We start from the raw sequence: 27,363 nt of genomic DNA on the forward strand, positions 1-27,363 counted from the left end.
ACTGACGTATGGTTTCTCAAATGCCACTTAAAGTGAATTCTCTTGGTAACTCACATAGTGCTGCTACTAGAAGCAGCTAGCTTCTTACAGTTCTGTTGCTTAATTTTCCTAACTATTAAGTGATTTTCATGGAAAAAATAACTTTACTCAAAGATTGGTTTTCTACTGTTGTGTACTTCGAAGCCAGGTCAAATGCAAAAAAGGAGCCCTGCTGTAGCACTCCCTTACCCTGGCGTGGGGTGTAGTATCAAAGCAAGCTAGAAGAGATGGTGTTGTAACTTACACATGCAAGTACTAATATGGCCTCAAAATGCTACTGCTCCTTTTTTGTTCATTTAAACCTCTGTGATGTACAGTTTTGTCAATATGCTTTTAAGGAGAGGCAGATTCAGGACCGAAAGAGTACAATTCCTGTTAACTGCTGCTTCACTAGGAGCTGCCCAGTACCTGGCTGCGCTCTTCAGTTCACAGTTAAGTCTTCAGGAATATCGGGTTAAGCATTCCTAGTGCAAGTATGGGGAGACAGAACACTTTCCTGAAATACTCTTGTTCAAGACCTCAGTGAGAACTTTATGCAGTTTCTTTGGCAGGCTTTTTACCAGAGGGCAAAAATTGGCTGTTTCAGCAGTATAAAGCCTATTCCCACCTCACCCTTTTCACAAGGGATAAACATCAAACGCTTTTAAGTTTCTTAGCTGGGATTTAGGACAACTGCTTTCTTATTTTGACATTAATTTCAACAGGAAGTCATCTTTACCCGCTGATTGTCCTTACATTTTCCTCCATAAAGTAGGGGGAATAAATATTTTGACTGGGATGTAGTGGGATCTGTTTTTTGTGGGAGGGAATGTACTGTAGAGGTAGCAAATGAATAGTGGGGTTTAAATGCTACATTCCAAGAAAATTAACCTTCACTCATGCTCTGACACCTGTTCTTCTAAAAATTACTTGCCATATGACAGCAGCTTGGAACTGAAGATGCTTCTTCCTTTGAAAGTGTAAGTGAACTGATAATTCACATCTTTAGTATCACCAGATCACCTGAATTGAAAAAGGACTATGGTGGATATTGGCTGTCCCATGAAGAGCTACACTATTTCTCAAATAAATAGCAAATCTATTTAAAAATACCACATATCAACTGTCAGAATACTATTAAGCATAAAATGCCACCATGTAGCAGAGACAGTTGTTTTTACCTCTCTGACAATTGCTGCTATTAGAACTTAGTGTTTAATACTGAACTCTTAATCTTAAAAAATGACTGATCAACATGACTTTTCTGTACAATATCCACAAAGCTGCTTAGTGGACTCACAAAATAGTAAGCAAGACGCACAACTTTTTATTAAAACAAAAATATTTATTCAACCTGTAAATGCTATGCAGTATTTAGTTATTGGATGGGTTTAATATAAACATCTACTGCATAATACTGGTTCCTTAGGAATCCTTGTATACTATCTGAAACATTGCCCTGTTGCTGTACAGATCTCTTACAAGAAAACTTGCATTTTTTAAGACCTCTACAATTTGAGAACAAAGGAGGAAATACCAGTAGAGAAAATTCTGCAGTATTGGAACAAGGCTTAGTGTGGTAATTTTCACCCATGCTAATTATTACTAAAATGCAGGCTGAGCTTCTCCTGTGCCTGTTTTGAAGAGAGTTTGTATCATAGCTATGACAAGTGCTACGTTAAACAGAAAGATTAGATGCAAATTTTTCCATGTCTGGCTAAAAGCGTAAGTGATATTAACAAACGCTTTCTCAACAGTACAAATGACAGTTAAAAGAATTGACTTTTGCAATAGAACACGCTGAAATTCTTGCCTGGCTATTGCTACAGTTTAAGTATTCATACCGGGGTATGAATAAGGGGGTTAACTCACAACCAAGTACATTGTTTGAGAGCAGCTTTTGCATTCAAACGATACGCTATGCAGCAAATACTGTAAACAGATGAGGCCTATCCAAATTAAAGTTCTTACCTGAATGACTGGTTGGGAAAAGCTTCATTAGATGAGAAATACTTCTGGAGGTTTTATTGGCCTTATGTTTAGTTACTGGTATTTTTGTTAACTCATTCAAAGGCTTACAACGTGTCTTTGACAGTTATGAGAGAAGAGAGTGTTAGTACAAGCCAGTTACATCTGAAGATTAAGTCCCTTTCGGATTCAACAAGACAATGGGAAGTGGCCAAGTTGGCTGCCCGTGTCTTAGAACAGTGAACTACGAACACCGCCTTCAAATTCACAACCTTTTCACAAATTGGCTAAGCGGTTCAGATGGGTAAGTAGAGAATGCAGCAGAACACAGACAACGTGGTGTAACAGGAAACATACAACCTTTCTTACATTACATTTATACAAATTTACAATTTTGCAAATTAAATGGCTCTATCATTATGCAAGTGCTTTTTCAAAAATAAACATATACCAACTCAATGATATTTACACTTAGCAACCTGCTTCAGAAACAGCATGATTTTGCTATAAAGTGAAACTTCAGTGCACTGAAAGTGCAACTCACCCTTTAGAATTAACTTCTCTTCCCATGCAAAACCTCAGCATACCACCACCTAGCTCTAGACAGTCACAGTTCAACTCCTTTTTTTTTCATTCATCATAATGCAAAGACAACAAGAACTTGTCCACGTCCATTCCTGCTGGAAAAGAATTTGGTAGCTTCTTTTTCTGTAGGAGAGGAAAAGAACAGTTGTGTTAAATACTAAGAACCTGGGGATACTGAAGAGTCTGTAAGCTCTCCTTTCTTCCTCGTCCTTCCATCTACCTTGTAGACCTAACTGCACAAAGCTCACCCAGAAATCAGACCCTGAAATGCATATACACTTACGTGTACCCCCAGGGTACCAATGGCATGGTTGCCATTTGGGACAGGAGTAGCTGAGCTCTCAGCTTCAGCAGGAGCCCGCCCAGACTTCAGCTCTCGTCACATATGCGGTACGAGTAAGCGAGCATTTTTCAGTTAGAATATTTCAGGAGTATGCTGTAACTGACTATGGCAAATTACAAAGTTATACTGTGTCTCCTTTTTGAGTATTTACATACGTCACCTTTTCATGTCTCACACCTTTGCTATTTGCCATTAAATCCCCAAGTCAAAGGTGTGGTGCTGTAGACTACAGAGACTGGGAATACACAAAATGTGAATCCCTAGTCCTGGCGGTAAACGAGGATGCAAGAATAGCCTGAATTCTAGTAAGGCCTAGTTTGAGTTTGGCCTAATTCCTACGTTCCACCTAGAAACTTAGTCTGAAGTGAGCATTTAGAAACTCATTCATGTTTTAAGAAATAATTTGATTTTCATAGGTATGTGCAGAGAGTCAGTAGGAGTTACTTGTGTGTATCTGAAGACTATACTAATCTTAAGAAAACTGTTAGTTCAGACTATAGGCTCAAGAGGCAAAGTTAGTAAAACTAACAAGTATAAATAGGATGTCAGGGATTTGGACTAGCACATCTGAACCATCGCATTATAAATAATATATAGAGATGTCTAATATATACTTAGAATTTTAAATTAAGAAGTAAATGCCTGTACTTGCCTTTATTTTCTTTTTTTTGGATGGTGTTGGAGAGCTTTGAAGGTCTCTTCTACTTGCAGAACGAGAATTTCTCTCACCCTCATTCAAGTCCTCTAGTTTCCTTTTCTTCACTGTGCTCCTTAAAGATCTGAACTGTTGAGTATTGTCCTTCAGGGGGGTTGCAGTGCTAGTCCTTGCAATAGCTGCCCGTGACAGTATCATCAGCGTGTGAGCAGCCATACTGACACTATTTTCGCTACCTGTTTCACTAGCCGGGCTGCAGGCAGGCAAGTCTGGCGTAGCAGGCGGTACCATTATTCTAGGGGTCGTGCTATCCTCGTTGAAGCGCCGACAGGTCGGTGTCCGTACACTATCTGTAGTATCATCTGTATGCCTGTCCCCAACTCCAGACGGTGTACGGGGTACTGGCAATTCCCCATTTTCAACTGTTTTACTAGTCGGGCTATGCCACTGAATGTCTTGCAACATTTCCACACATTGTTTAGTGAATGGACTTGACAGGCAAAGGCCTTGGTTGGAAACTTTAGCTGGTTCTCGCTTTGGCTCCTTTGAAGACAAGGAAACAGACACTGAAGATTTGCCATTCCCATTCGACAGCGACCCTTGCTTTTTGTTCAGCTCTTGCACCGAAGCAACCGTCTTCTCATTCCATAAGCTAACACTTTGTTGGCCATTTGAGAGTTTGGCAGTGTCCTGGTTCTTCTGTTTCTCATCAGTATCCCTTCGTAATTCATTTTCTTTATTTGCTGTAGTCTTGTGGAAGGGATCTAATGGAAGCCCTGCAGTTGCCACCTTTCGCTCAGGCTGTGGCTCCTTTGCAGATGCGCTTCTGTTGCTACCAACTTCTGGCTTACACAGAATTCTAGGCAACGTTTTATCTTTCTCTCTCTTTGCTACCTGTGCCTTAGCAGAGGATGATGCAGAGTCAACAGCAAATAAAGTATTGTCATTTCTTTCTTTTTGGGATAAACTCTTAGTAGTCTGAACTTGGGTGTTTCCTCCTGGAGCGGGTAGAACGTTATCAAAGCAAAGCACTCTCCTGTGACTTTCACTTTGTCTTGAATTTGAGCTTGTGCTCTCTACTGGTGCAACAGGTAAGCTCTCCTCCACTTTCCTTCCTAGTTCTGCAGTGATAAGCTTGTCCGAATTTCCAGTCCTGAAAATGAGATGAAAACACTTGAGCAACATACTTCTTCTTACTAAGCAAGTTCATTTCAGCTGGCTGGAAGTCCCCGCCTGCCCCTCAAAACACCTGTTTAAAGCCCTCTCCATTCCCTAAATGTAAGTATTTTATCAACACACAAAGACCAAGAGTAAGGGATGACAACTGCAGAAAGCTCAGGGAAGGCCAAAAAGGATGACAAAAAGGTACGAAACAGAGTCTGTATGAAGAACAATTAGGTAGACTGGGGCTCTTCAGCCTGGAAAGAGAGATGACTGAGGGGAAATGCAACAAAGCTCTGGGAAAAAAGCCAACAAAAAGGAAACTCTTTGCTGTATCTTCCAGCGGAAGAACTAGGGGCATCAAGTAAAACTAGTATCAGGTTCAAAACAAAACAAGGAGGTCTGGACACTGCATGTAACTAAGCCTGGGAACTTTTTTACCCTGGGATATTTGTGGATGCTGGTAGTTTACTTGAGTTCAAAAAGAAACTGAGCACATTCATGACAGCATAGTCCATCCCAGAATACTGGTTGTGGCTCTGGAAGTCCTTGGAGCTGAAACTGCTACGAGGCTGCCAGAATATTCTGGGCAATATCATCATGCGCGTGCCTCGTGCTGTCCCCTATGCATTTGCTGTAGGTGACGGGATACAGAGCAAGACAAAAAGCTTTCAGTGGGCATCTGGACGAGAACGTACAAACTCCCTAGAGCTTGGTCTCCACCTGACAACTAGCCACATTAGTGTGAAAAAGCCACCACTGCACTGTAGCGATGTCAAAAGAAAAACGCTTCTGCTCTGTCAGCTCATAGCACTGTTATGTCTGTGCCCTCTTCCTGGCTTATGCTGCATTTCCAAGAGAAGCTTCTGCATATTCATCTATGCCAGGAAGACTTTCCCATGCAGATAAGCCTTTATGGTTTGTAAGAGGAAAAGTCAAATTAACTTTGGGATGGTAATTTAGTACCTTTGGGATGGTAAAGAAGGTATGGGTGGTAGCAGTTTGTTTTATTTCCGTGAAATTTGCAATGAGACAGAGGGTAGAGAGTAGAAGTGAGAAATTACATCTCTTTACAGGGAACATTTTGCTCTCTTTGCTATGCAAAACGTGTCTGGGGAGCGATTAAAATTAACAGAAAGCTGAATTATCAAAGTGATATTATCCAAAATCTTGCTTCTGTGGCTTTTTAAAAATCACTAATTTTGCATGCATGTATACTGTATACCTTGGTATATGGTGGGTTTTTTTTTTTTAGTAAGTTGACTTTATTGTTCCTGTTTTCCTCCATTTTTCCAACATTTTAACTGAGTTCTGAATAGGTAGATTTTTTTTTTTTTTAAATATTGTATTTTTTATTCTTACTATAAAAGAACGTTTCACCTCTGATATTTAAACTGAACTTCTTATCTCCTCCTACACTCTTCTGCTCATTCCAACATCCTTTTGTTTCTTAAGTCCATTAACGATAAGGAGAGTTACTACTGAAGCCTTGCTTTCTTCTCTCTCACTTGCCCAACAGAAAATGAGTACCTATCCCAATTAGCAAATAAGTTATATTCATCAATATGAAGTTACCCATCTTTCCTTTGACTTTTCACTTCATAAATGACCAAGCTGTGTTCTAATCTGCACAGCTGAAACACAGATGCGGAACCCAATCTAACAAGCTCTACTGGATTTGGGCCAGAGAGTGGTAAAGGCAATGAGGCTATACTACAAAACCATGGGTACCACTCATCTGAAAATTAAAAAAAAAAAAAAAAAAAAAAAAAAAAAAAAAGAGGGGGTTAGTCATTAAAATCCCCCAGTAAATGTAACAGGCAATTTCTCCTAGCTTGGACTCCGCTCAAACGATTTTTATTTGAGAATTGCGACAGGAGAAAATAAACACAAAGCCATACAAAATTAACACAGGAACAGTAGCAGCAAAATTCTAGCACAGGCTGCACCAGTACTAGCACACATCTGTATCGATACTCCTAGCAGACAGACAGGAGGAAATAAAGGGGGTACTGCTTATGCCATTGTTAAAAAGAGCTGCTCTCCTCTCCACCAATACTGCACGAAGAAATTCATGGCAGGAAAAAGAAAGCAAGTTCAAATACCTAGCACTACTGACCTTTGTGTTCGAGAATTTGTATGGTTCAAAGGCTCAGCTACACCTGGTACCAGTTTTCCTGGAACAACAGATGCAGTATTAATAAACTACAATATTCCAAGTAAATCATCTCACAGTTAGTACAACGACATTTCAACTGACAGAGAATCAATAAAGAAAAACTCAGCAACAAAACTCTGAAATTTTTTTGTGATTTTAAAGTTTACACATTAATAGATTACCAAAGGTCGACAAAGTACAAACAAGAAGCTTGCTGTCTACACTGAGATAATACATAGGCCTGTCAAGACAAAACCAGGTATGCTGGACTTACAAATGCACAGCAGGGATTTCCAAGTAGAAGGGAAATAACCACAGGGAACTCTCAGTTATCCATCAGCAAAACAGAATGCAGACTAACTATACAATCCTAGCTTTTTTCTTAATTTGCGACTTCATTCTATTTTCATTTTTATGTGTAAGCCTACTCTTTTTAAAAAAGGCAGACAGGCTAAAGCACAAATTGTCCTTATAACTCAATTTATTTTCTATTTTCAATTATTTTTCTTTACCCCCTCCCAACACTGAGAAATGAATGTAACTCCAGTCTTGTTTCAATTTACTATTTAAAGAAGCAAGGTCTCAATGAAATGAATATACAGAAGCGTATACCTGAAATGGCAAAGAGAAAACAGACAGCAGGGTGCATTTTTTTTGTACAAATATGCAACACTTCTATTAAATATTTTCCCTAATAAATGTTTAGAATTGCTGACTCTTCTAATACTTCTTTGTTACCATGTGGCTTGGTTTCAATGGCAGCAGTAAACTGTACTTACAACCAACAAGATGAAAAATAATCAGAAATATGAAGAAAAGTAAACTTTAAAACTGCATTAGAGCCTTGAAACATTACATTTTGGAAATAAGCTTGATCCCAAATCTGGAATTATTTTATATGCTGGGAGTTCTTCTTTATAAACTGAGCAAATACAGTTACTAACTGCAGGTACAGGCCTCTCTCAAAGCCATCCCAGCAGTTACCTGGCAGAGGAGCATTGGTATTTATAAAACTTTATTACTCAGAACTGACATGTCTTTAGAACCCCCCTTTTCTTCTGCCCTTCTCAAGAATGCAAGGCAGGTACCTGTATTAGTCTTGTTTCTTGCTCCAGGAATCTTTTGTGATTTGGGAGGGATGGGAAGTTTTGGGACACTTCTGTTGCACACTGGATTAGCCACAGGCATGTGTAGAACCTTGAAAGAATGAAAATATTCCATTACAATTTACCAAAAGACTCTTTATCACTTCATTTTTAATTCTGAAAAGCTTTATTTGTGATGTGCTACCTGGCGGGCAGGTGCGGAGAACGTATTTCCATTTTGTCCTACTACTGAGAGAGGTATCATTCCCACCATTCCTTGCAAAACAGGTTGCACTGGAGATGCAATTATAATGGCAGAACCTAAAAATATCAAAGTGTTAAAATTGTACAGAAACTAAAAATACTTCAGTGAAAAGAAAAGCTTCAAGACAGGATTTCTTGAAATTATGCATGGTCAAACCTGTGGCAAGAAAAACTGTGGCTTTTTAGAAAAACTTCACTGTCCTTATTATACATCACTACTAGAAAACAGGGTAAGTACCAGTGTTATTTTTAGTTTATATCGAATTCTTTAGTTAAAGTCTGCTTTCCTTTTTAAGAAATGGTTCAAAATTAAGCTTGAAGTATGACAAACCTATGTTAAGGCTTGAACTTTGAATTAAAGTGATTCGTAAAAACCAGTAAAAGCAACATCAAATAGCTCATTTTGCTGCTTAGTAAAAACAAACTATTATTTGCATCCTATTCTCTACAATTAGCATGCTCAAAAGTCATTAGCAGAATTATTTTTTTTCTTCCAGTGCACTCATAACACCTTCCCCTTACAAGCACACAACAAGCTGGGAAAGGCTAGCTTTGTCTGTATGTAGATATCTAATGTATATTCCTGGCTGGTAGGAGGTGTTAAACGTAGTACACAAAGATTCTAGTTAATTAGTGGGTTTGAGATTAATTATTTTAAAAGAATAAAATAAAGCACAATAAGACTACTTTGGAATATTTAAGCCAAGTTTTCCTATTTAACTATTTAAATCATTGTTAAACCAGTTGTTTTACAACAGTTATTCTAACAGGTTGTAAGAGTGTCCGGCTGCCAGCCGTATGGGAAATATAAAATAGGGAAACTATTATAGCACATTAATTGAAAAGTGAAAGAAAAATTTATTCCACATACTTCTTCAGTTACATGAGCACTACCAGGAAAAATATCAAATGATATTTTTGATAATAGAAATCAGAAGAATGGGAAAACTTCTATTTCTCTCTCTATGAAAAAAACCATGAAGATAACAGTTGCATAAAGAAATCCTAATGATAGAAAAGGCCAGCACTCTAAGATCTTGCACATACTGTTGCACTGGCGTCTGACCACAACAAAATGACTACACACAGAAATTCAAGGATAACTGCACCAAGTTTTTAGTTTTGGAAAGAAATCTAAATGTGTGGATTACAGCTGGTTTATAGCTAGGTTTAACTTTTTTAAAAGCACTTAATTTTTTATTGCTGTAGTAATAAAAATGCTTGTACTAGGAGAGATTTTATGTTATGGAAAGAAATAATGTTATACTTTTATATTTGTCTAAATGTACTTCTAGTGTAGAATAGGTTTTTGGAAAATGAAACAAAACAAAATAAGGAAGTAATTTTGGAAGGACTATACATCTAGCCAGTTATCTAAACTAAATATGGATACCTATAACACATAGCATTCTATTTATAACAGGAATCTGATTAAAACAAAAGCTAAAAAACTGCTTTATTTAGCCAAAACAACAGAAACTTTTCTAGTGTAAGCCAAAATATGCTTCCTAAATTTATCACTGCTAAAATTATATAATTTAAGCTTCTGAAATATGAGGCTATTTTTTTCAAAGTAGCCTGGTCAATGACTCTCTGTAGTTTTTATTTCATTTTTAGTAGCAACTAATATACTCAAAAAATACATAACTCCTGGCTAGTTTCAAGGGGCAGATAAGAGCAGTGTTTAAAAATCGTTTACTTTTAATGTACTTACAAAAAAGGATAAAAACACTATATAAACACCACATTTTCAGTCATTTTCTAATAATGAGATTACCTTGTGGGAAGTTTGGGGAGACAGTCTGGTTTGCTGCAAATGTATTGCTTGATCTAGGAGGAGTCCGTAACTGTTGTACAGCTGGAGTTTGGGCAGCAAGTGGCATAGAATTGCCAGGCAATACAACTACATTTGATGGTGTTACAGCTGTTCCCAAGGTAGCTGGATCAGTCATGCAGGTGGCTATATAAAGGTTGTTTGAACTCCCAAAAGCTGTGCTTGTTGCTGGCATCAACTGTATAAATCCCCCTTCCTTGGAAAGATTAGTTGTACCTGCAACTGAAAAAACAGTGCAGTCTTCATTCTGAGTGTTAACTGAGGTGACCACGGGATCCTTAGGTCTAAGCACAAGAAGATTCTGCTCTGCCAAAGCTGAATCCACATTTTTTTCTGTGTCTTCTGAAGTCAGACATTTGGACAGGCCTGCACTTTTGGTTGGGGATTTGGCTGGAGAAGACAGTATTATAGTTGGCAAATTTTCTCCTGTGATGCTGGAAACAGCATTATTTAACTCCGTGTCTGACGAAATAAATGGATCATCGCTGATGATGATCTTGAGGGACATTATATTAGAAGGATCAACATCCATTGGTTGACTGCTAGAAGATACACCGCTTATACTTTTGGCCTCGGTACCTGACTCATCTGTTGAGGAGGCAGTTTCTGGGAGAGGAGAGTGGCATATTTCAGATGTAGTAAGATTATTTTCAGTGGATACTACAGAAATTTCTGTACATGCATCATCAGCAGAAGAGAAATATATATTATCGGCGTCTACTTTGGTAGAAGATGAAGGTTCTTGCATTTCCCCTTGTGTTCCCTCCGAGTTTGACAGTCCTGAAGGGAGGTTAAAATCTTTCTTACAAGGCTTAGCAAGTGTATGCTGATCATTTGAATAAGTTTTGTTAGAAGTATCAACAACTTCAAGCTGCAACTCTGTTTTGTCAAGATCCGAAATCTTCACTGCAGATCTTGCAGCACAGTCTGACTGCGTACTCTGTTCCTGATGGTCAGAGTGGTGGCTAGAGTTCTCCTGTAAAATACCAGGTAAGGCAGCTGTATCGTTTGTTACATCCTGTTCTTTTCCTGCATCTGCTGATGGGCTAGAAATTGATGAATTGTTTTTTCTCAGCAGTACACTGTGGCCAGGGCTCCCATCAGAAGGCCTTTCAGTAAGTGTTTTTTCAGATAGTGATGTATCTGGTGATAAGTGACATTTACTTCCAGAATGTATTTTGATTTCACTGGCTGTAGTACCTTCTGCCAATGAAATCAAAGAAATATGCGGACTACCAGAATGAACATATTCTAAATTAGGACTACTTTGAGCACTACGACTTAGTGGGCCTTTTTCAATTTCCATAGCTCTTTCACTTTCAGATACTAACGCAGATGACTCTTTTTTATCATAAGAATCTCCACAGTGTTCATTACATCCGCTGTCAGAACTCTGTCTCTTGTTAGGTTCAGTCAAACCAGGCACAGAGTCAAAAGCGATTTCAAGCTCTCCAATATGTTCAGGGGTAACAGTTTTAAGTACTTCAGTCTGCTTCCTTGGTCTACAATTTCCATGTAACTGTTCGTTGGTTGTATTTTTCTTAGCCATATCATCATCATTAATGCTGGTCTTCAAGGCACATGATGCTTCTCCTAATTGAAAACCTTTACAGGATAGTGATTCTCTAGAATTATCACCTGTAAAACAGAGAATAAATTAGTTCCATAATAATTAGAACAGATGATCCTTTTACAGCATTTTAGAAGCAACTTATCAGGTCAATGGAACAGTTTCACATGAAGCTAAGTGGGAATAATGCTACTCATCCTTACTTTCAAGCTGAGTGGAAAGTGTATGAAACGTATGGTTATATGCATTATGCAATCTGGCAAATCAGTTTGTACCTAAATAAGTGTACACATAATAAGCAAAAGGCTCAAGTCACTAAATCAGACTTCCAGAAGCACAAAAAACATCTCAGGATAAAGACCTCTTGGCTCTATTTCTCATATACTTTCACTAAATATCTGCTACTGACTGACTATTGTTAAGAACGGGGCAGACAGACTAAACATACCATTTATCCAGAGTAAGATTCTTTTTGTGCATTAATTAACCAATACATTACAGAATAGAGAGAAAAGATTAATATGATTAGATGTAAAATATTATCTTTATGTGTTCCACAATGAATATTGCAAAGTATCTCTGTTTTGAATGAGAAAAAAGATTTGCAGATATTCTGGTTTCATTTAGGAGCTTATCAAGTACAACTTGTAAGTACACTGATGGACTACTGTTAAATTTAATAGGCTGAAACTTTCTAACAGACTAGGTGTATCCGTATGTTCATGCAATGTAAGTGTCAGATTGGATATTACCACTGAAAACACAAAGATTTTGAAATGTACAAATTGTCTGAAAACATTTTCATAATGAAGAGTGAACAGACTAGAAGAGATCTTAAAGAAAAAAAACCACCTACATCTACTAGTTTCTTCTGTTCCTAAAGAACTTTCAAGTGTTTCCAGGTTATCCTCATCCACCAGGATTGCATTTTCTACTCCACTCTGACCAGAAATACCAGCAGGTAAGTTCTTGTTTACCTTGCTCTTTCCTATTTGCAAAATAAAGCATGAAGAATGATTAAATATGTCATTTTACACACAAACGTGATTATTACATTTTAAATGCAGCACAGAGATTTCAAATTCAAGAAATACCATCCTAAATTCAAAGAACTATTTGTCTATATTCATTACGAATCCAGAAATAGCATAAAAAGTCTTTATATTTTATGTAAGGATATCCCTGATCAGACAAATAGATGAATTTCATAACAGCATAGAAAAAAAAGTATGAACTACCATCCTTTAGACCAGAAGAGTCTAGAATAACAGCAATAGAACAATCACTGAGCCAGCGCAAAACCAGCACTTCAGCCACAAGAAAATGCTGTACTTTATAGTCAGGTATAGATGTATACAAAAATCTAATTCTGAATTGAGGGACACAGATGCCATACAGTCCATTTCTCTTGCAGAAGAGGCCTGCTGAATTACCTTTGCTTCTTCAAGCAATACTCAGGAAAACTCATCATTCATGATGCTTTATAGTAATGGTACAATTGAGTATAATATACCCTACCATAATCAAACAAGTCAAAGAGTGCCTGAAAAGCTGGATCTGATTCTGTCTGTTCTAGAATGTCCTGTATAGCCTCTTCTGACATATGAATTTCACCCTGAGAAAAGACAATACAGAACTGTTAGACAGTCAGTTACTTTCATAACTTAAAAACAGAAAAAAATTGTTTTCTTTTCAGATTGTTTTTAGTTCTATTACTTCTGCTCAGCACAGAAACATAAAGACGAATGCTGGAAACTTTTCTGCCACAAATTTCATGTCTGTTAAAAAATATTAGTGATTGAAGTTTAAGAAATAAAGCCCCCCAAAACCCAAACATCTTTGTCAGACATTACACCCTGCAAGTGCATATTGGTGTATTCTCCACATAATGACCAGCATTGTTTAAGGAGGACTAAATCTCAGGCTACACTGGAAGCTTATGCAGATGGTATGAATGCTGTGAGCCTGCACTAGCCAACCACTGGTAAAAAAAAAAAAAAAAAAAAAAAAAATCCCCAAATTAACCCTAATTTCTTGCTTTTGCATATATGTAGAAGACAATGCTAAGCAAAGGGAAGTTTTATTTCATTTACCCATTACATGTTCTATAAAATAACTTCCAACTACTTTTCTGCGGAAGGCAGTTGGAAGGCACAGCTACACAGGACACTGCTCTAAGGTTCCTTTTCAAGCTGACTTGTTTGGTAGCAGCCCAGGAAGAAAATGAGCGGGGCACTCAGTACATATTCAAATGTTCAAATACAATGTTTCTCCTGACTTCCGGGAGATCCTCTAAGCACTCTACAACCTCTGATATGGTGGTTATAAGGGTAGATATCCCATGTGATACGCCTGATTATTTTGTCTCAGCTACTCTAACTAAACCAAGAAGATGCTTTGATTTTGTTCTGCTCAGAAAAATGGAATACAGCTTTTCAGCTCCATATTTTGACAAAAATTGACCTAAAAATCACCAAGTGACAGAAGAATAGCTTTTAAAAAACAGACACCTCTACTTCGTAAACAGGCAACTGCCTCTACTCTCCTGCCCTTTTCCTGAGGGCCGTGAAGATTATAATTCCCTCATTAAGAGCCCTTTATAACTGTCATTGCCAGCTCGAGGGCTGTAGGAGAATGAAGGGAGAACACTAGAAGTCTAGTTTGTAGAAGTAGAATGTACATTTCCTCCAAAAGGAAGAACATATTAAATTTGAAGAAAAAGCATCCTTATTTAGGCTCCAAAGACAATTTCTCTTGCTATACTAGACAATCTATGTTTATCTTAGAGCAAATCAGAAAATCACATCAGACTAAACATGTTCGGAGACCACAAGCTAACGGGTAACATTAACAGCTAACCATTGCCAGAAGCGGTCCTACTCCCTTGGCTTTTGACCCTTATGCTGCCTTGTACAGGCACTGGGAATGAATTCAGAGTGCTAAACTGGCTCAAAATTAACCCCAGCAAAATACTAGTATCCTGTCAGTTCAGCTCCTCGAACCTGCCCACCACCATACAACAAGATACGAGTTAATGCCTATGCAAGGGAAGTTGTGGAACTGCCCCTGGGCAGAAGCTAGCCATTAGATAGCCTTAGCTGTATGGTAAAACAAACAAACAAATAAAAAGAAGAGAAAGAGGAGAACAATCTCAGATATCAGACAATAGACAGAGGTTCAGCATAGTTCTCATAACTGATCATTCTCATGTGCCTAGTCTACAAAAAATGTAAACAGGGTAATCCACACCTACCTGAAGTCCAAGGATTTCATCAATTGAAGTCTCCTGTTCTGTGGGACCACTGTCTGTCTGTTTAGGGGCCTGAGCGACACTGCCATCACTGGAACACATTAGTCATTAGTTCAGAAGTCAAAAATAAATCAAATAAGAATACGTATGAAGTTTAGAGGTTCCTTTTATTACCTGCCCAGGATTTTGTTAATGTTCTCAGCAAGCTTCTCCTGAAGTGATTTGTTGCTCAGGATTTTTTCTCTGGCATTTTCAATAACCAGTTGCTGGAAAACACAGTTTTAAAGTGGTCAGGTTTCTATTTTTATCATCACTAGAAAAGGAGAATGAATTTCCAACTTACTGGTAAAAAAAAAAAAAAAAACAATTCAACACAGAGAACACTCTCTATAACAGAGACAGCCAATCTGTGACTGCATGACATTGCTATGAAAATCATCCCAAAACATTCCTGTATTTCTACTCTCCTAAAGTACAGCAAGGCTTATTGTGCTTTCTGGTTTCCATTCTCTAAAAAATTACTGTATTCTGACAGCTTACAGGTATCTTAGCAAAGCCAATAAATCAAGGAAAAAAACCCTCTACATAGCCATGCCATCCTCACTAGTTTAGTACACAGAAGAGCTAGTTCAAATACAAAAAAATAAATTCATCTTGTAAAGTTGATTTCTATAATACCCAAGACAAACAACATGTAAAAGACTAGTTCTCCTTAGTCTGAATTTGTTTCTTAAATGTAAATACCTTCTATAAGTATATACTCACTGGGAAGTTACCATCTATGAATTCTTCAAGTGGCTCACTTTCTTTTTCTATTATTACTTCATCAGGGTCTTGAGAACTTCTAGTTGCTGAAAGAGGTCCAGATGTTGCAATGCTTTTCCTCTTCTGAGATTCACTGAAACATTCCAGGAAATTTAAGATATATTTTGTGAGAACACGGCAAACAATAGACCTAATGGTCAGTAAATCAAGTGTTTCTCTTCCTCCTTAGCAAACGAAAGATTTTAAATCAACAGAAAATTAACTACATACTGGAAATACAATAAAAGCCGATACCTGTTTCATTATGTCATATGTATATATTGTGTCTGAATTCATAGAAGTTACAAACAAATATACAGACTGTGGGTAAACAGCACAATGGCAAATTGAATTCCATGCCCACTGTTCAGTATTTTTTCCCCCTCCAGTACATGTTACATTAACTGGTGGTACAGGTTCTAATTAACTGCCACTCAAGAAAAAGATTTGGGCATCACAACTGAAAATAAACATCTCCCAAGGAGCAGCTGTTGTCAAAGAAGCAAACAAATGTTAGGTTGCATAAGAATTTAGATGATGAATAGGAAATGCAATGCTTTTATATGAAGTCATTGCATAGGCTCTTCTGAAACCATCCATCAGCAGTGGCACTAAAATAACTTACAAAAAAAATCACGCAGGAACAGAAAGGACTTAGAAAAGGTATAAATGAGTAAGGATCTGGAAAAATGACATGCAAAACCACCAACTGGGATTTAGTCAGGGATAAAGACAACAAATGGAACACAAAGAGACCAGTCAACTCATTAAAAACAAAAGGACCTTGGAATCAAAGAATAAAAAATGCAAAACTAGTATAAGAACAGTTTTTCACACCACTTTTAGTGTGGATATGAAAATTTTTGCTGACAAAACTTACTGAAGCCAATAGTTTTTCTAAGTTAAAACCAGACAAAATGCACAGTTATATCAATATTGAGAATTTTCATAATTGATAAGGATATTTTGGAAGGAATACAAAATCTCAGGCTCCAAGATTATTTGCCTATGTCTAATACTGGAATAAAGTAAAGACTGGCCATATGCAATAAAGAAGCACAAGTAGCCTCCTATCAGTCTAATGTTAAGTTCTTTGACTTTCCTTTCCTTTGTGAAACATCACACACTGGCCACTCTCAGTGGATCTTAAATGTGAAACACTCCACCATCTAAGAAAATTTACACTAGATGTTAGAACACCACATAATCTCTAAATGATCTTAAAAAAAACAAAACAAAAACCACAACCCCCCCACGTTTACCTTTTTCGTCTTCCTGGAGAAAGCAAGTTTGAATGAAGCTTTCGTTCTTGTGATGCTGGAACTTGAATGTGTATGAAATCTCCTGCTTTATAAAGGAAAAAAAAAAAGATCATGATGCCAGTACCTTTTCCAGTGACATTGTTAAAGCACTACAGAAATCTACACATTACTTATTATGTTCCAATCAATTCCTGGGAATTCATAGAAAATAATCCAGTACTATCATGAAAATGAGAACTATTCCTTTTAAATATATCCTGAGGAAAAACATCCACTTGATGTGGATCATCCCTATCTGCTAAAACAGGTGTTTTGGGTGAGGGTGAGAACACAGGATAGAGTAATGACAAATTAATGCACTTCTGATCTCTGAACTCACATTAGCAAGCAAGTATGCAAGAGCCATTTCTCTTTTGGGCACTCCTTTTATTTTAATCATCTGAACCAGTTTGGAGAGGTAGGGGAACAAAGCGTGAATTTTCTGAAACTTTTTTGGTAGAAGATGATTAGTCCTGATTTTAGAAAACATCCATCTATATCCACAGATTTTTCACAGAAAAAAAGGTTTAAAAAAGTGTGCAACTTACTGCTGATCTTGTTTTCTTGGGTTTGTGACTGGTGCACAAACAATGTATTCAGTCTTGTCTGTGACACACTTTGATTTATTGTTGGCCTGTGAATAACAGGAGATACAATAGAAGAGGAATTCTGTGGCCCTGACTGATGGGCTACTGACAACAATCCTGAGTTTGCAGGAGCTGATTGCTGAAGCATTCTCTGTCTTTTCATTTCTGCAATTCCACTTCTTGTACGTGCTAGAGATAATAAAGACAAGATGAAAAGGTATGATAAATTTAAAAAGGTTGCTTATTTTCTAAGACCTAATCAAGGATGCCCCACTGAAATTTTTTTGTGCTTCAACAACTAATTCATGAAACTCAAAAAGTAAGCGACACCCATCTTTGTCTTCTGTGCTACGTTTCAGCCAAAATAATTCAAGAAGTACAGCCCACTTACATAGACATTGTAACCATGCTTGTATCACTGATTAAATATTTACAGGAATAAATCATACCAAAATGATACTTCATTACATAATACACCACTCATATAATTGACCTTAACTGAAATAGCTAAACCAAGGTAAGTTTGCCTTTATTTATCAGACTAAATCTGACAAATTTAAACAACAGAACACCACTCGATCCAGTGAATCTCAGATCCAAGAACAATCACTACCTATATTTCACATTCTCTTTTCTCACACAGGTTACTCAGTAGAAGTACTACATAGAGAAAAATTTATTTTTAGGTAAAATAACTTTTCTTTTTTGAGAGTTCATTTGGCAGTTTTTGTAATGAAATAAACAATTCTAGATAGAACAAGTATCTTTTCATATTTTGCTTAGATATTATGTTTGTATGCATAAAAAATATTGTTAAGATTGTAATACATTTTTATATTCCCCTTCTACAGAAATGAAACTGCATCATAATTAGACTGGTTATTTTTTCAGTTCCTCTATGAACCACAAATTAAGTCAACAGCTTCAGGACTGAAGCAGCAGTTTTTAAACCTTTTAACCGTGTAAACTTCTAAAAAGTTTTCAGCAGAGAAGAAAATGCTATATAGAGAATTTAAGCCCCTTGCGAAAAGCTCAGCTTTTCTTATTTTCCTTTCTTGATCATTACAGCAATCCACAGGCTGCACTGAAGACAACAGACATGCTGAAAAAAACACTGCAGAAGAGATCTGACAACATTTTAAGAGTAAGGATGCGTTACTGATTGCTGCACCATTCCCCCATTTTTTGCCAAAACAGACAATTTGAACATAAAGCCTATTGATCCCATGGAATTGGCTCAGTTACTTACTCCTCTGATTAGCAGAAAATCCTGTGGAATTCTGCATGCTCCTAAAAAATAAAGTAGGTGACATAAATAAAAGGAGCACAAAGGGAACACTCAGCTACACAGTGCAACAGTATCTATCATATGGCTAATGTCAGTCTGGTCCCAACCACACATTACTTCAGAAAGCTTCAATCTACTGACTGGTATTTTTATTCTTTCAAACAATGGTCACAGATCCTTCAAATGAACCTTACTGTTATATTTTGATCAAGTAACCACAATGGTATCGGATTCTAAATGAGTCATAGTATATTGTTTTATCACAGGAAGGCCACATACACTAACGCGCTCCTTACCTGCTAGTCCTGCCTTAAAATCTTGAAATGTCTGCTCAACTATCAACTCTCACATACTTATCTTTTTCACCATCTCTCAGAGGCAATAGAGAGCAAAACCATTCTCATACAATGATAAGGGGAGTTGATCAACATAGGGACTCACTCTTAGAGTGAACTTTTACTTTCTTGATTTCAAAACTATATTACCTGATCTGAGAAAGTGTATAGTCTAATTTTTTCCACAGAGATGACATCATTGCTGGAACTTCATTTGTTGTTTCTAAAATAAACCATAAAAAAAAAAACATTTTGGATGCCGAAAACAGATACATGTTGAGAAAAAGTAAAATCACAAGCAAAATTATTATTATGGGGTGTTTCAGACATCATCTAACTTTAGGTGTCTAGTCGCCTTCTTAATATTCTGTTAATTAGAGAGCCCTAACTCCTAATTAAGAACTTTGACCGATACGAACACACAGTCATCAATGATACAGTTCTCAGTTTTAGAAGCCTGAGGCAAAGACATTCGTGATGATAATTCTCAATGGAATCTGCACATGGTGTTGACTCCTGGGCAAACACATGCTAACCTAACCTAACTCACTTCTGGAAATGGTATTCATATTCCCAAGTCACTTGTGTGCTTTTGAAAATCGTAACCTGGCAGACAGGCCTTTAAAAGTAATGGTTTATTTCAAGATGTCACCCAAACAGGTAAAAACACTTGGTATTTTTGAAGCACAGAACATTAAAGTATAAATGGAAAGATGTAAGCAGATCAATTTATAAAGTTTTTCAAGGTGCCAAGTACAAAATATTTTGAAGAAAGTACGTTTGTGTCTTAGTTACCGTTTCTATTAAACATAGTGTGAAAGGAAAAAAACATTCAGAAATGTTCCAAACATGGTATGTTTCAAATTGCAAGTCTTAGAACCAAGCACCACTAAAATCTGATCATACAACACGTTATCAAAAAATTGTAAGACTTGGCAACATTCAGAAGCTCAATAACTGCTTTTAAAAACAGGAAACGCTCTAACTCTGTCTCTAATATTCATCCAAAGTATTAAGTTATTCCGAAATGATTTTAATCAGTTTTAAAAACAAGACAAGAAACATTTCACACCATAGGACTCTTCCCAGTTATTTCACAGAATCACAGAATATCTCAAGTTGGAAGGGATCCACAAGGATAATCGAGTCCAACTCCCTGCTCCTCGCAGGACTACCTAAAACTAAACCAAATGACTAAAAGGGTCCTCCAGACGCTCCTTGAACTCTGACAGGCTTGGTGCCATGACCACTTCCCTGGGGAGCCTGTTCCAGTGACCAACCACCTTCTCAGTGAAGATCCTTTTCCTAATGTCCAATCTGAACTTCCCCTGACGCAGCTTCATTCCATCTCTGCATGTCCTATCGCTGGTCACCAGAGAGAGGAGATCAGCACCTCCCCCTCCTATTTATAGTATAAACAGTATAATTTTACAAGCATAAACCCATACATTTTGCACTTTATTATATCTTTATGTTTTATTGCATTAGATGTTCTGCTCAAATTTGAAGTGAAAATATATGCTGGCAAATGCAAACTAAGATAATCAATTAATTTTGCTCACAAGATGCTGATCTAATTGGCTGTTGTCTGCATAATACAGAAACATTCAACTTCTAGCACAGATGGGGGATTGCTCTATATCCATATATCGGTGGAGATATTACCTCTTCCTCAAGGAGTTCACAACAGATAAATAAGAAAAATAAAATCAAATCTCATTCTGAAGGCTTACCTTTTGTTTTCATGGCCACGTATTCATTAAGAATAGTTGTCAAGTTTTTTCCACACAGGGACTGGAAAAAAAATACTGATCTTAGAATCTTCACTAACTTACACTTCATCTGCTGTATCACATTATATTTAAGGAGTTCTTTAGAAGACTACACCATGCTGACCCTGAACACAAGGAACTGTACTTTATGCTGCTGGTGCTGAGTTATCTCAAAATAGGTAAAGACCAATCTATGGAACAAAATGCCATTACGAACACAAAATCTGAAGTGCTCGACCTCATTGCACAACACTGGTATAGCGGTTAGAGCTGCATGACCTCCACTCACCTTTGTTATTATGGAATAAAAACACAAGAATAACATGATGAACAGCTGTAACAGAGTAATGAGTACGTATCATCCTAGAATGCAACACGCATTAAGATGCAAATGTGAAAAGAACTTCTGTCTAAACTAAAATTCTTAACAGTCACACAGAATTAACTTTCATATCATATTTACTTGTTCTGTTATTTTAGGTGAAACAAAGAGAATTAAGATTTTAAGGTTACCGCTATCATTTGTTGTACTTTCTTGTCTTGTTTGCTAGTGGGAACTCTACAGGATATGACAAATACAGCCCTTTATTGCAAGTATTTTGAGCTGCAGTGAGAATTTTTTCTTAGACACTATCATATCATCACTTTTCTATGAAAAACAGCAAAAATGTTTCTACTGAGAAAAGGAAGATAATTAAAAGCTTTAAGAATCTGGATAATCTATTTACATCTGTTTTTTCTAATTTTTGCTGGCCATAGCTTGGTTCTCAATTCCCTACTCCCAAGTACAAATGACTAAACACTTGTAAACGAAATAAGGTCAATGGTCTGTTTTGAATAGATGCATCGAGACCTCGGATCTCAGAAAAGATTTCCACAAATTTTGAACACTGTGGCAAAATCCCAGACCGTATAATTAACTGATATATTAGAAGAATGAAATGGAAAACAGGAAGAAGATGCACATATAAACATTAAAAGGTTGATACACGGCAATATCTAAACAGTGTAATTCGCATACTATATTAAAAATCCCATTTTGTATATGTTAAAAATGCAAAGTATCTAACTACCCTGTAGCTATATGCACGTATCTACATATGTAGCTACACACTGTATTTATGCACACCCAAAGTTCCACATTTCACCTGGGACAAAGCAGATGATACTGATCAAAGAGGAAGCTGAACTGAAACACAGCTTTTGTCAACAAAATTTGGTAGCCTTAGATAAACCTGAGGTACCTTACCTAAATATTTAATATGTACTTGAAATGGAACATTACTGGCTGCCATGCCTAGGACAGGAAAGCGATCTCCAATGAATTACAAGAGCAGCCCTGAAATCAATAAAACCCATGCGACACCCTTCCATAAATCAACCTCAAAGCTATAAAGCACATTAAATGTAATATGCTGAAACCAATTTGCATATTTTACACTTAAATGTTTCTTAGTAAGATTAAATACTAGAAACCAAATAACTGTAATACCACAGGATGCAAACCCCCCCCCAAAAACCAGAGGGGGTGATCCAACTAACATTTTAAGCAGCATTTGAGAAGTAATTGTTACACTGAGAAATCTCAATTTTCTTTTCCATGGATGCAAGACAATTTAGCTTTCTGCTTTGCAAATACAAACTCACCAGCAAGCAGGCTGGAATAAACCCATCCTCTGTACAGTGCTCTGCATATTCTTTCAAATCTGAGCTTTCCAAAATAAATTCACGGCAGGTAGCTAGAAGTTTTTCCTGTTGTAAATACCCTGCAACAAATCAGATGGAAAATTTTGCTATTTCATTCATTACTTCTGCTCAGTAGGTATCAAAACATTAACATAACCAGCTGCATACAGTGTTGAAATAATCAGGTAAACGTTTGTATGTTAGACAAGGAAAGTGAAGTTATTTTGAAAGAACATATATCTTGCAAAATATTTCTTTAATAGTTAAAACCAGAAAGAGCACAAAATATTATTGATTTTACACTGTATTTACAAACTATTCAAGACTGGAAGTGAGGCAATATGAACAATTTCTGATTGATTTTTAGTACAGACATTACTGTACAGACAAGAAACAAAAAGTTCTTGGCTCAGGAGGCTGACAAACTAACTCTCACATGGGCTGAACAACTCCATTTGATAATTAAATGGAATTCTACAATACTTTGTTAATAAAATGCATTGCTATGTAAAAATAACTCTCCACGCATCCTCCTGTTTCAAAACAGGTAAAACCTGTGCAGCTGTTACAGCAGTGTATAAGATTTATTAAAAAACCTGGCATTGTACAAAAATTAATAACAGAAAAAGGTTTTTTCCCCCCACTTACTGTAATTTTCATTTCGAATAGATGTACTAGCTGCAACTTGTGCCCTTACACACCCCAAGACTCGGTAGTTACCTTAACAGGAAATATACTGAAAAAGTTTACTTTTCCAAAATTCCATTCCTCAGCAAATATGTTCTGCTTTAATCAAACTTTTTAAGCCCTGCTTTAATCTTGAAATACTCTAAACATTAAAAGATAGAAGTAGACCAATCTGAATGAAGGATTCTAGAACAAAGAACCACAAAAGAAAACGTCTCTTCTTTCGTGCTTGTAGCAGAACTGAACATGCAATGTTTTAAAGAAAGGATAAAATATGTACCTAATTATACAATGCAGGATATATATACATTAGCGTATCTATTTCAATGGACCCCCAAAGTGGTCCACCTCAGTTCAGGAATGCCTACAGAAAAATGTGGCCTGTAAGTTTGCATGAAGACAAATATCTTTCAGCAGATCTGAGCATAGCTGGAAAAAACAGATCATATTTCAGACACATAAGCCCTTGTTCAGGTCTTCAACAAATAAGCAAACTTGAAAGTTAAACACAGTTTGGGAATAACCACCGTGAGTTTAATCATGATGTATGAACTGGCCTATCTGACAGAAAACATTAGTGGTACCTGTGGAAAGGAAAGGGCTGTCCTATTTAATTTTTCAAATACATTTTGCTAGAAAACTCTCAAGCCACAAACTGCTGGAAGCTGAAAGTGTATTTTGGGGAAACACAAATATATGCCAGTCTTATTCCTATACACTAGACCATCCACTGTTGGCCAGGATGGAAGATGGGGTATTAGGCTAGCTGGAGCTTTCATCTGTGCTGGTATGGCTGTTCTTACAATCAAACTCATCTGGACATTTACATTAAAAGTTGCAACTTTTCTTTCTTGAACCTACTATTACAGTATTGCAAGGCATGACTGAATGCTTCCATACAGGCACATTTGGCACATACACCAATTTCCTGCAAAATAAGGCATTCCAAAGTTTAAAAATGCCTGAATTAAGAGCTTCTGTGCAACTGAACTGCCTGTGCACACACTGTATAATGATGTAACAGTACATAATCTTCAACGTCACCAAAACCAAATTAAAGGCACAGAAGGTACAGTACCTTCTGAACTAGGAATGATTCAATATCTTGTTCTATCTTAAGAAATGTAAAGACACACATCTAACTCATAGTACACATTCACTCTTACATTAATCAGAAAAAGATAAATTTTCTTATGTATTTTTCCATGGGGGATCTCATCTTATCATTTTAGTTTTGTTTCTTAAACAAATATTCATCAACCTTCACAGCACCAGAAAGACTTACCCAGAGAAGGAAAAAAAAAAAAAAAGATTAAAAAAAAAAAAAGCCTGTTTATCCACCCAAATTCAGAGATGCCTCATGGAAGAGGAATCCCTATTAGAAGACAGAAATAGCTACAAGGAATATCCTGTTCTACAACCTTAGGTTGCTCAGAAGTTTTTTAGACATGATGCATGCACCATGCTACAACAGACACAAGATAGCATGGATCATCCTTAGTACACATGACATTGCCAAGATTGTATGCTATGTCTGCAAGTTTCTGGTAAGCACGCGAGACAAGCTTTCTACCCAGAAACTTGAAACTTAACCAATTTTTTATAGAAAAGTACTGTGAGAGATCTCCCTTGCATGATTTAAAATCTTCTTTTACAATGCATGGAGTTTCTAAAACTACTTTATTACTTCACAATAATAAAACCATTGCATCTCTTACTAGCCTTGTTTCTCAAGACAGTAGCAAGAAACATTTCAGGTAGTATTTAAAAATAAATCGTGCTGCAGGAACACTGACAAAAAGATTCAGCCTTAATGGCTTTGGATTAAAAAAAATTGTGGACAACTGATAACTGAATCTCACAATGCAAGCTGCCAGGAAATCTTAGCAACCTGTGCCAACAGGTCCTTATCTGTGGGACTTAAATATGTGGGTCATATTTTTGATTACCATCCATTTGTTCTTATTTTTGGCAGTATCCAATAATCCAAAGCATAAAGTCATTTAAAAAATTCACTCTCTGCTGCTGACGTCCTGAACACACTTACCCTGCACTTTCCACAGACACTGAGCAAACCTGAATTCTCAGTGCAGCCTCACAGGTGACAGAAACAGGGAGGGAAAGAAAAAACAGCTGAACCTTAATCTAGCTTCCTCTGGCATTTTGGATCACCCTTATATTCCTCCTGTAATCAGACACTTTATTAAACCCCATTCACCAGGCATCTGTCTGTAGGTGGACACCAGAGACCACCACATTTTCCTGAACTCGTGGAGAACCCCAGTTCAAGACAGGGCCGGGGAGCAGCACCGCACGGCCCGCACGGCCTGGCGGGCTCCCCTGCGCCCGCTGCGGCTCCAGACGCCCCCAAGTCCCTCAAGATCGAGCTGCGTTTGTCTCCGCTAGAGACCGGGCCGGCGGGGGGCAGGGGGGAAACCTCGGAGACCGCCGGGCCCGGGGCTACGCCTCGGCGGCAGAGGCAGCGACAACGACAGCCTGGGGGGGACGAGCGCGACGCGGCCGAGGGTCAAGGGCGCAGCCGCTTCATTCTCCTGCCGCGCCGAGGGCGCTGCCGGCGGCTGACAATCCCGAGCCGAGCCCCCCTGGCGCGGCCGCCGCCTCCCCCGCCGGCCCCCCGCCCCGGGAGTCCCCGCCGTGCCTCAGGGGCGAGCGGCGACCCCGCCCCGCCCTCACTGGCTCACTCACCCAGCACCAGCCGGGCCACGTCGGACGGCAGCAGCATGGCCCGAGGCGGCGAAGGGAACGGGGGAGAGGAGGGAGGGAGACAGCGGGACACAGCTCCCGGAGGCGCAGCGCGGCCGCCCCGCCACCGAGGCGAAGGCGCGGAAACTCCGCCAGCCAGCGCCGCGCCCAGCCCCTTCCGCCGGAACCCGCCGGTGCTGCGCATCCGCTTCCAGGTCTGCCCGCAGCCGCCGCCGTACGTGCGCGCCGCTCCGCTCCGCTCCGCGCTGCCAGGGGGAGGGAGAGGTGCGTACCGCAGCCGCGGGCGGCCGTTCTGCCCGGCCGGCTCCCGTCACCCGCCGCGCCGCTCGAAGGTGGGCCCGCTCCTGCCCTCTCCTTCCTACCCGCGCCGGGCCGCGGTGGCGGCGCGGCCCTGAGGGGCTGCTGGGCCTTGCCTTCCCTTCCCCGGGCTCGAGTCCTGGTGGGAGGGTGGTGAGCCCGGCCCTTAGCCCCGCCGCCCGTGGGCGGCTGAGGTGAGGGGCCTGGGCTCGGCGGGGCGGGCGTGCCGCTGTTGCGGCGGCGGCGTGGACGGGCAGCGGCCCCGGCTGCAGGCCTCTGAGGGGCTTCACGCGTGCTGTGGGGCGCCAGCGCGGGGGGCGGTTTCGTGGGGCTGTCGGAGAGCCAGAGCTCGTCGTGCAGGAGCGGCTGGATGGCGCCCGTTAGTTGTAATTACCCTGTACGCCTGTGCTTGAACACGTTTGCAGCTGCTCAGTAAACACCTCTCCGTGATTTTTTTTTTTTCCCCCATGTGTTCCTTCCTTGCCCTGTGTAATTTTCATTGGGGATGAACATGGTCATAATATGATAGTTGGAGGACTGTGTAACTAATAAGAGAAATAGTAGATGGATTCAGTCTTAGGCATTTTTCACTGTTGTTATGGCTGTTGAAATACCATTAAGTACAAACGAGAGGATTGACTCTTGATACCCAGTCCCTACAACATACAACCCATGTTGCCACAGTTCTCGGTCAACCATTTTGCAGCCCATCAGCATTTTAGAAGCCATTAGTGTTTAAAAAGTTACTTCTTCTTTTCTGTTTCTTTTTTCAGCAAAAGCAGCAAGTTAGTAAAGGAACACTTCATCATTTAAATGAGTTCAGTTGTACAGTACAGCCAGCCTTCATGCTTACATTTTCCTTTTCATACACACCTGTCAGTCACTATATCTCTGATCATACTTAGTCCCACCCTGATCTTGATTGAAGCCGATGGAAATAAATATAATCTAAGACAGTAGATATTTAAACTTTTACTTGTCTAAATGGATA

General features: G+C 38.6%; 1 protein-coding gene across 2 annotated transcripts; it reads right to left on the bottom strand.

Moving 5' to 3' along the window:
• Positions 1–1,351: 1,351 nt before the first annotated feature.
• Positions 1,352–26,148, bottom strand: LOC127026149 (protein NPAT). 2 transcript variants are annotated; one of them, XM_050911253.1, is made up of 18 exons: positions 26,058–26,148; positions 22,626–22,744; positions 20,940–21,000; positions 19,357–19,429; positions 18,833–18,873; positions 17,545–17,772; positions 16,958–17,039; positions 15,657–15,789; positions 15,066–15,157; positions 14,895–14,982; positions 13,160–13,256; positions 12,498–12,629; positions 10,015–11,709; positions 8,179–8,294; positions 7,977–8,085; positions 6,850–6,907; positions 3,567–4,722; positions 1,352–2,694 (listed from the first exon to the last, which is right to left on the bottom strand). In XM_050911253.1, exons 1-18 carry the CDS (start codon positions 26,092–26,094, stop codon positions 2,617–2,619), a joined length of 4,395 nt encoding a protein of 1,464 aa, XP_050767210.1. In that variant the 5' UTR covers positions 26,095–26,148; the 3' UTR covers positions 1,352–2,616. The 2 variants fall into 2 exon arrangements, with proteins under 2 accessions (XP_050767210.1, XP_050767202.1); XM_050911245.1 differs by having other exon boundaries at positions 16,958–17,042.
• Between the last annotated feature and the right edge of the window lie 1,215 nt (positions 26,149–27,363).

This window comes from Gymnogyps californianus, chromosome 1, assembly GCF_018139145.2.
Source record: "Gymnogyps californianus isolate 813 chromosome 1, ASM1813914v2, whole genome shotgun sequence".
Classification (NCBI taxonomy): domain Eukaryota; kingdom Metazoa; phylum Chordata; class Aves; order Accipitriformes; family Cathartidae; genus Gymnogyps; species Gymnogyps californianus.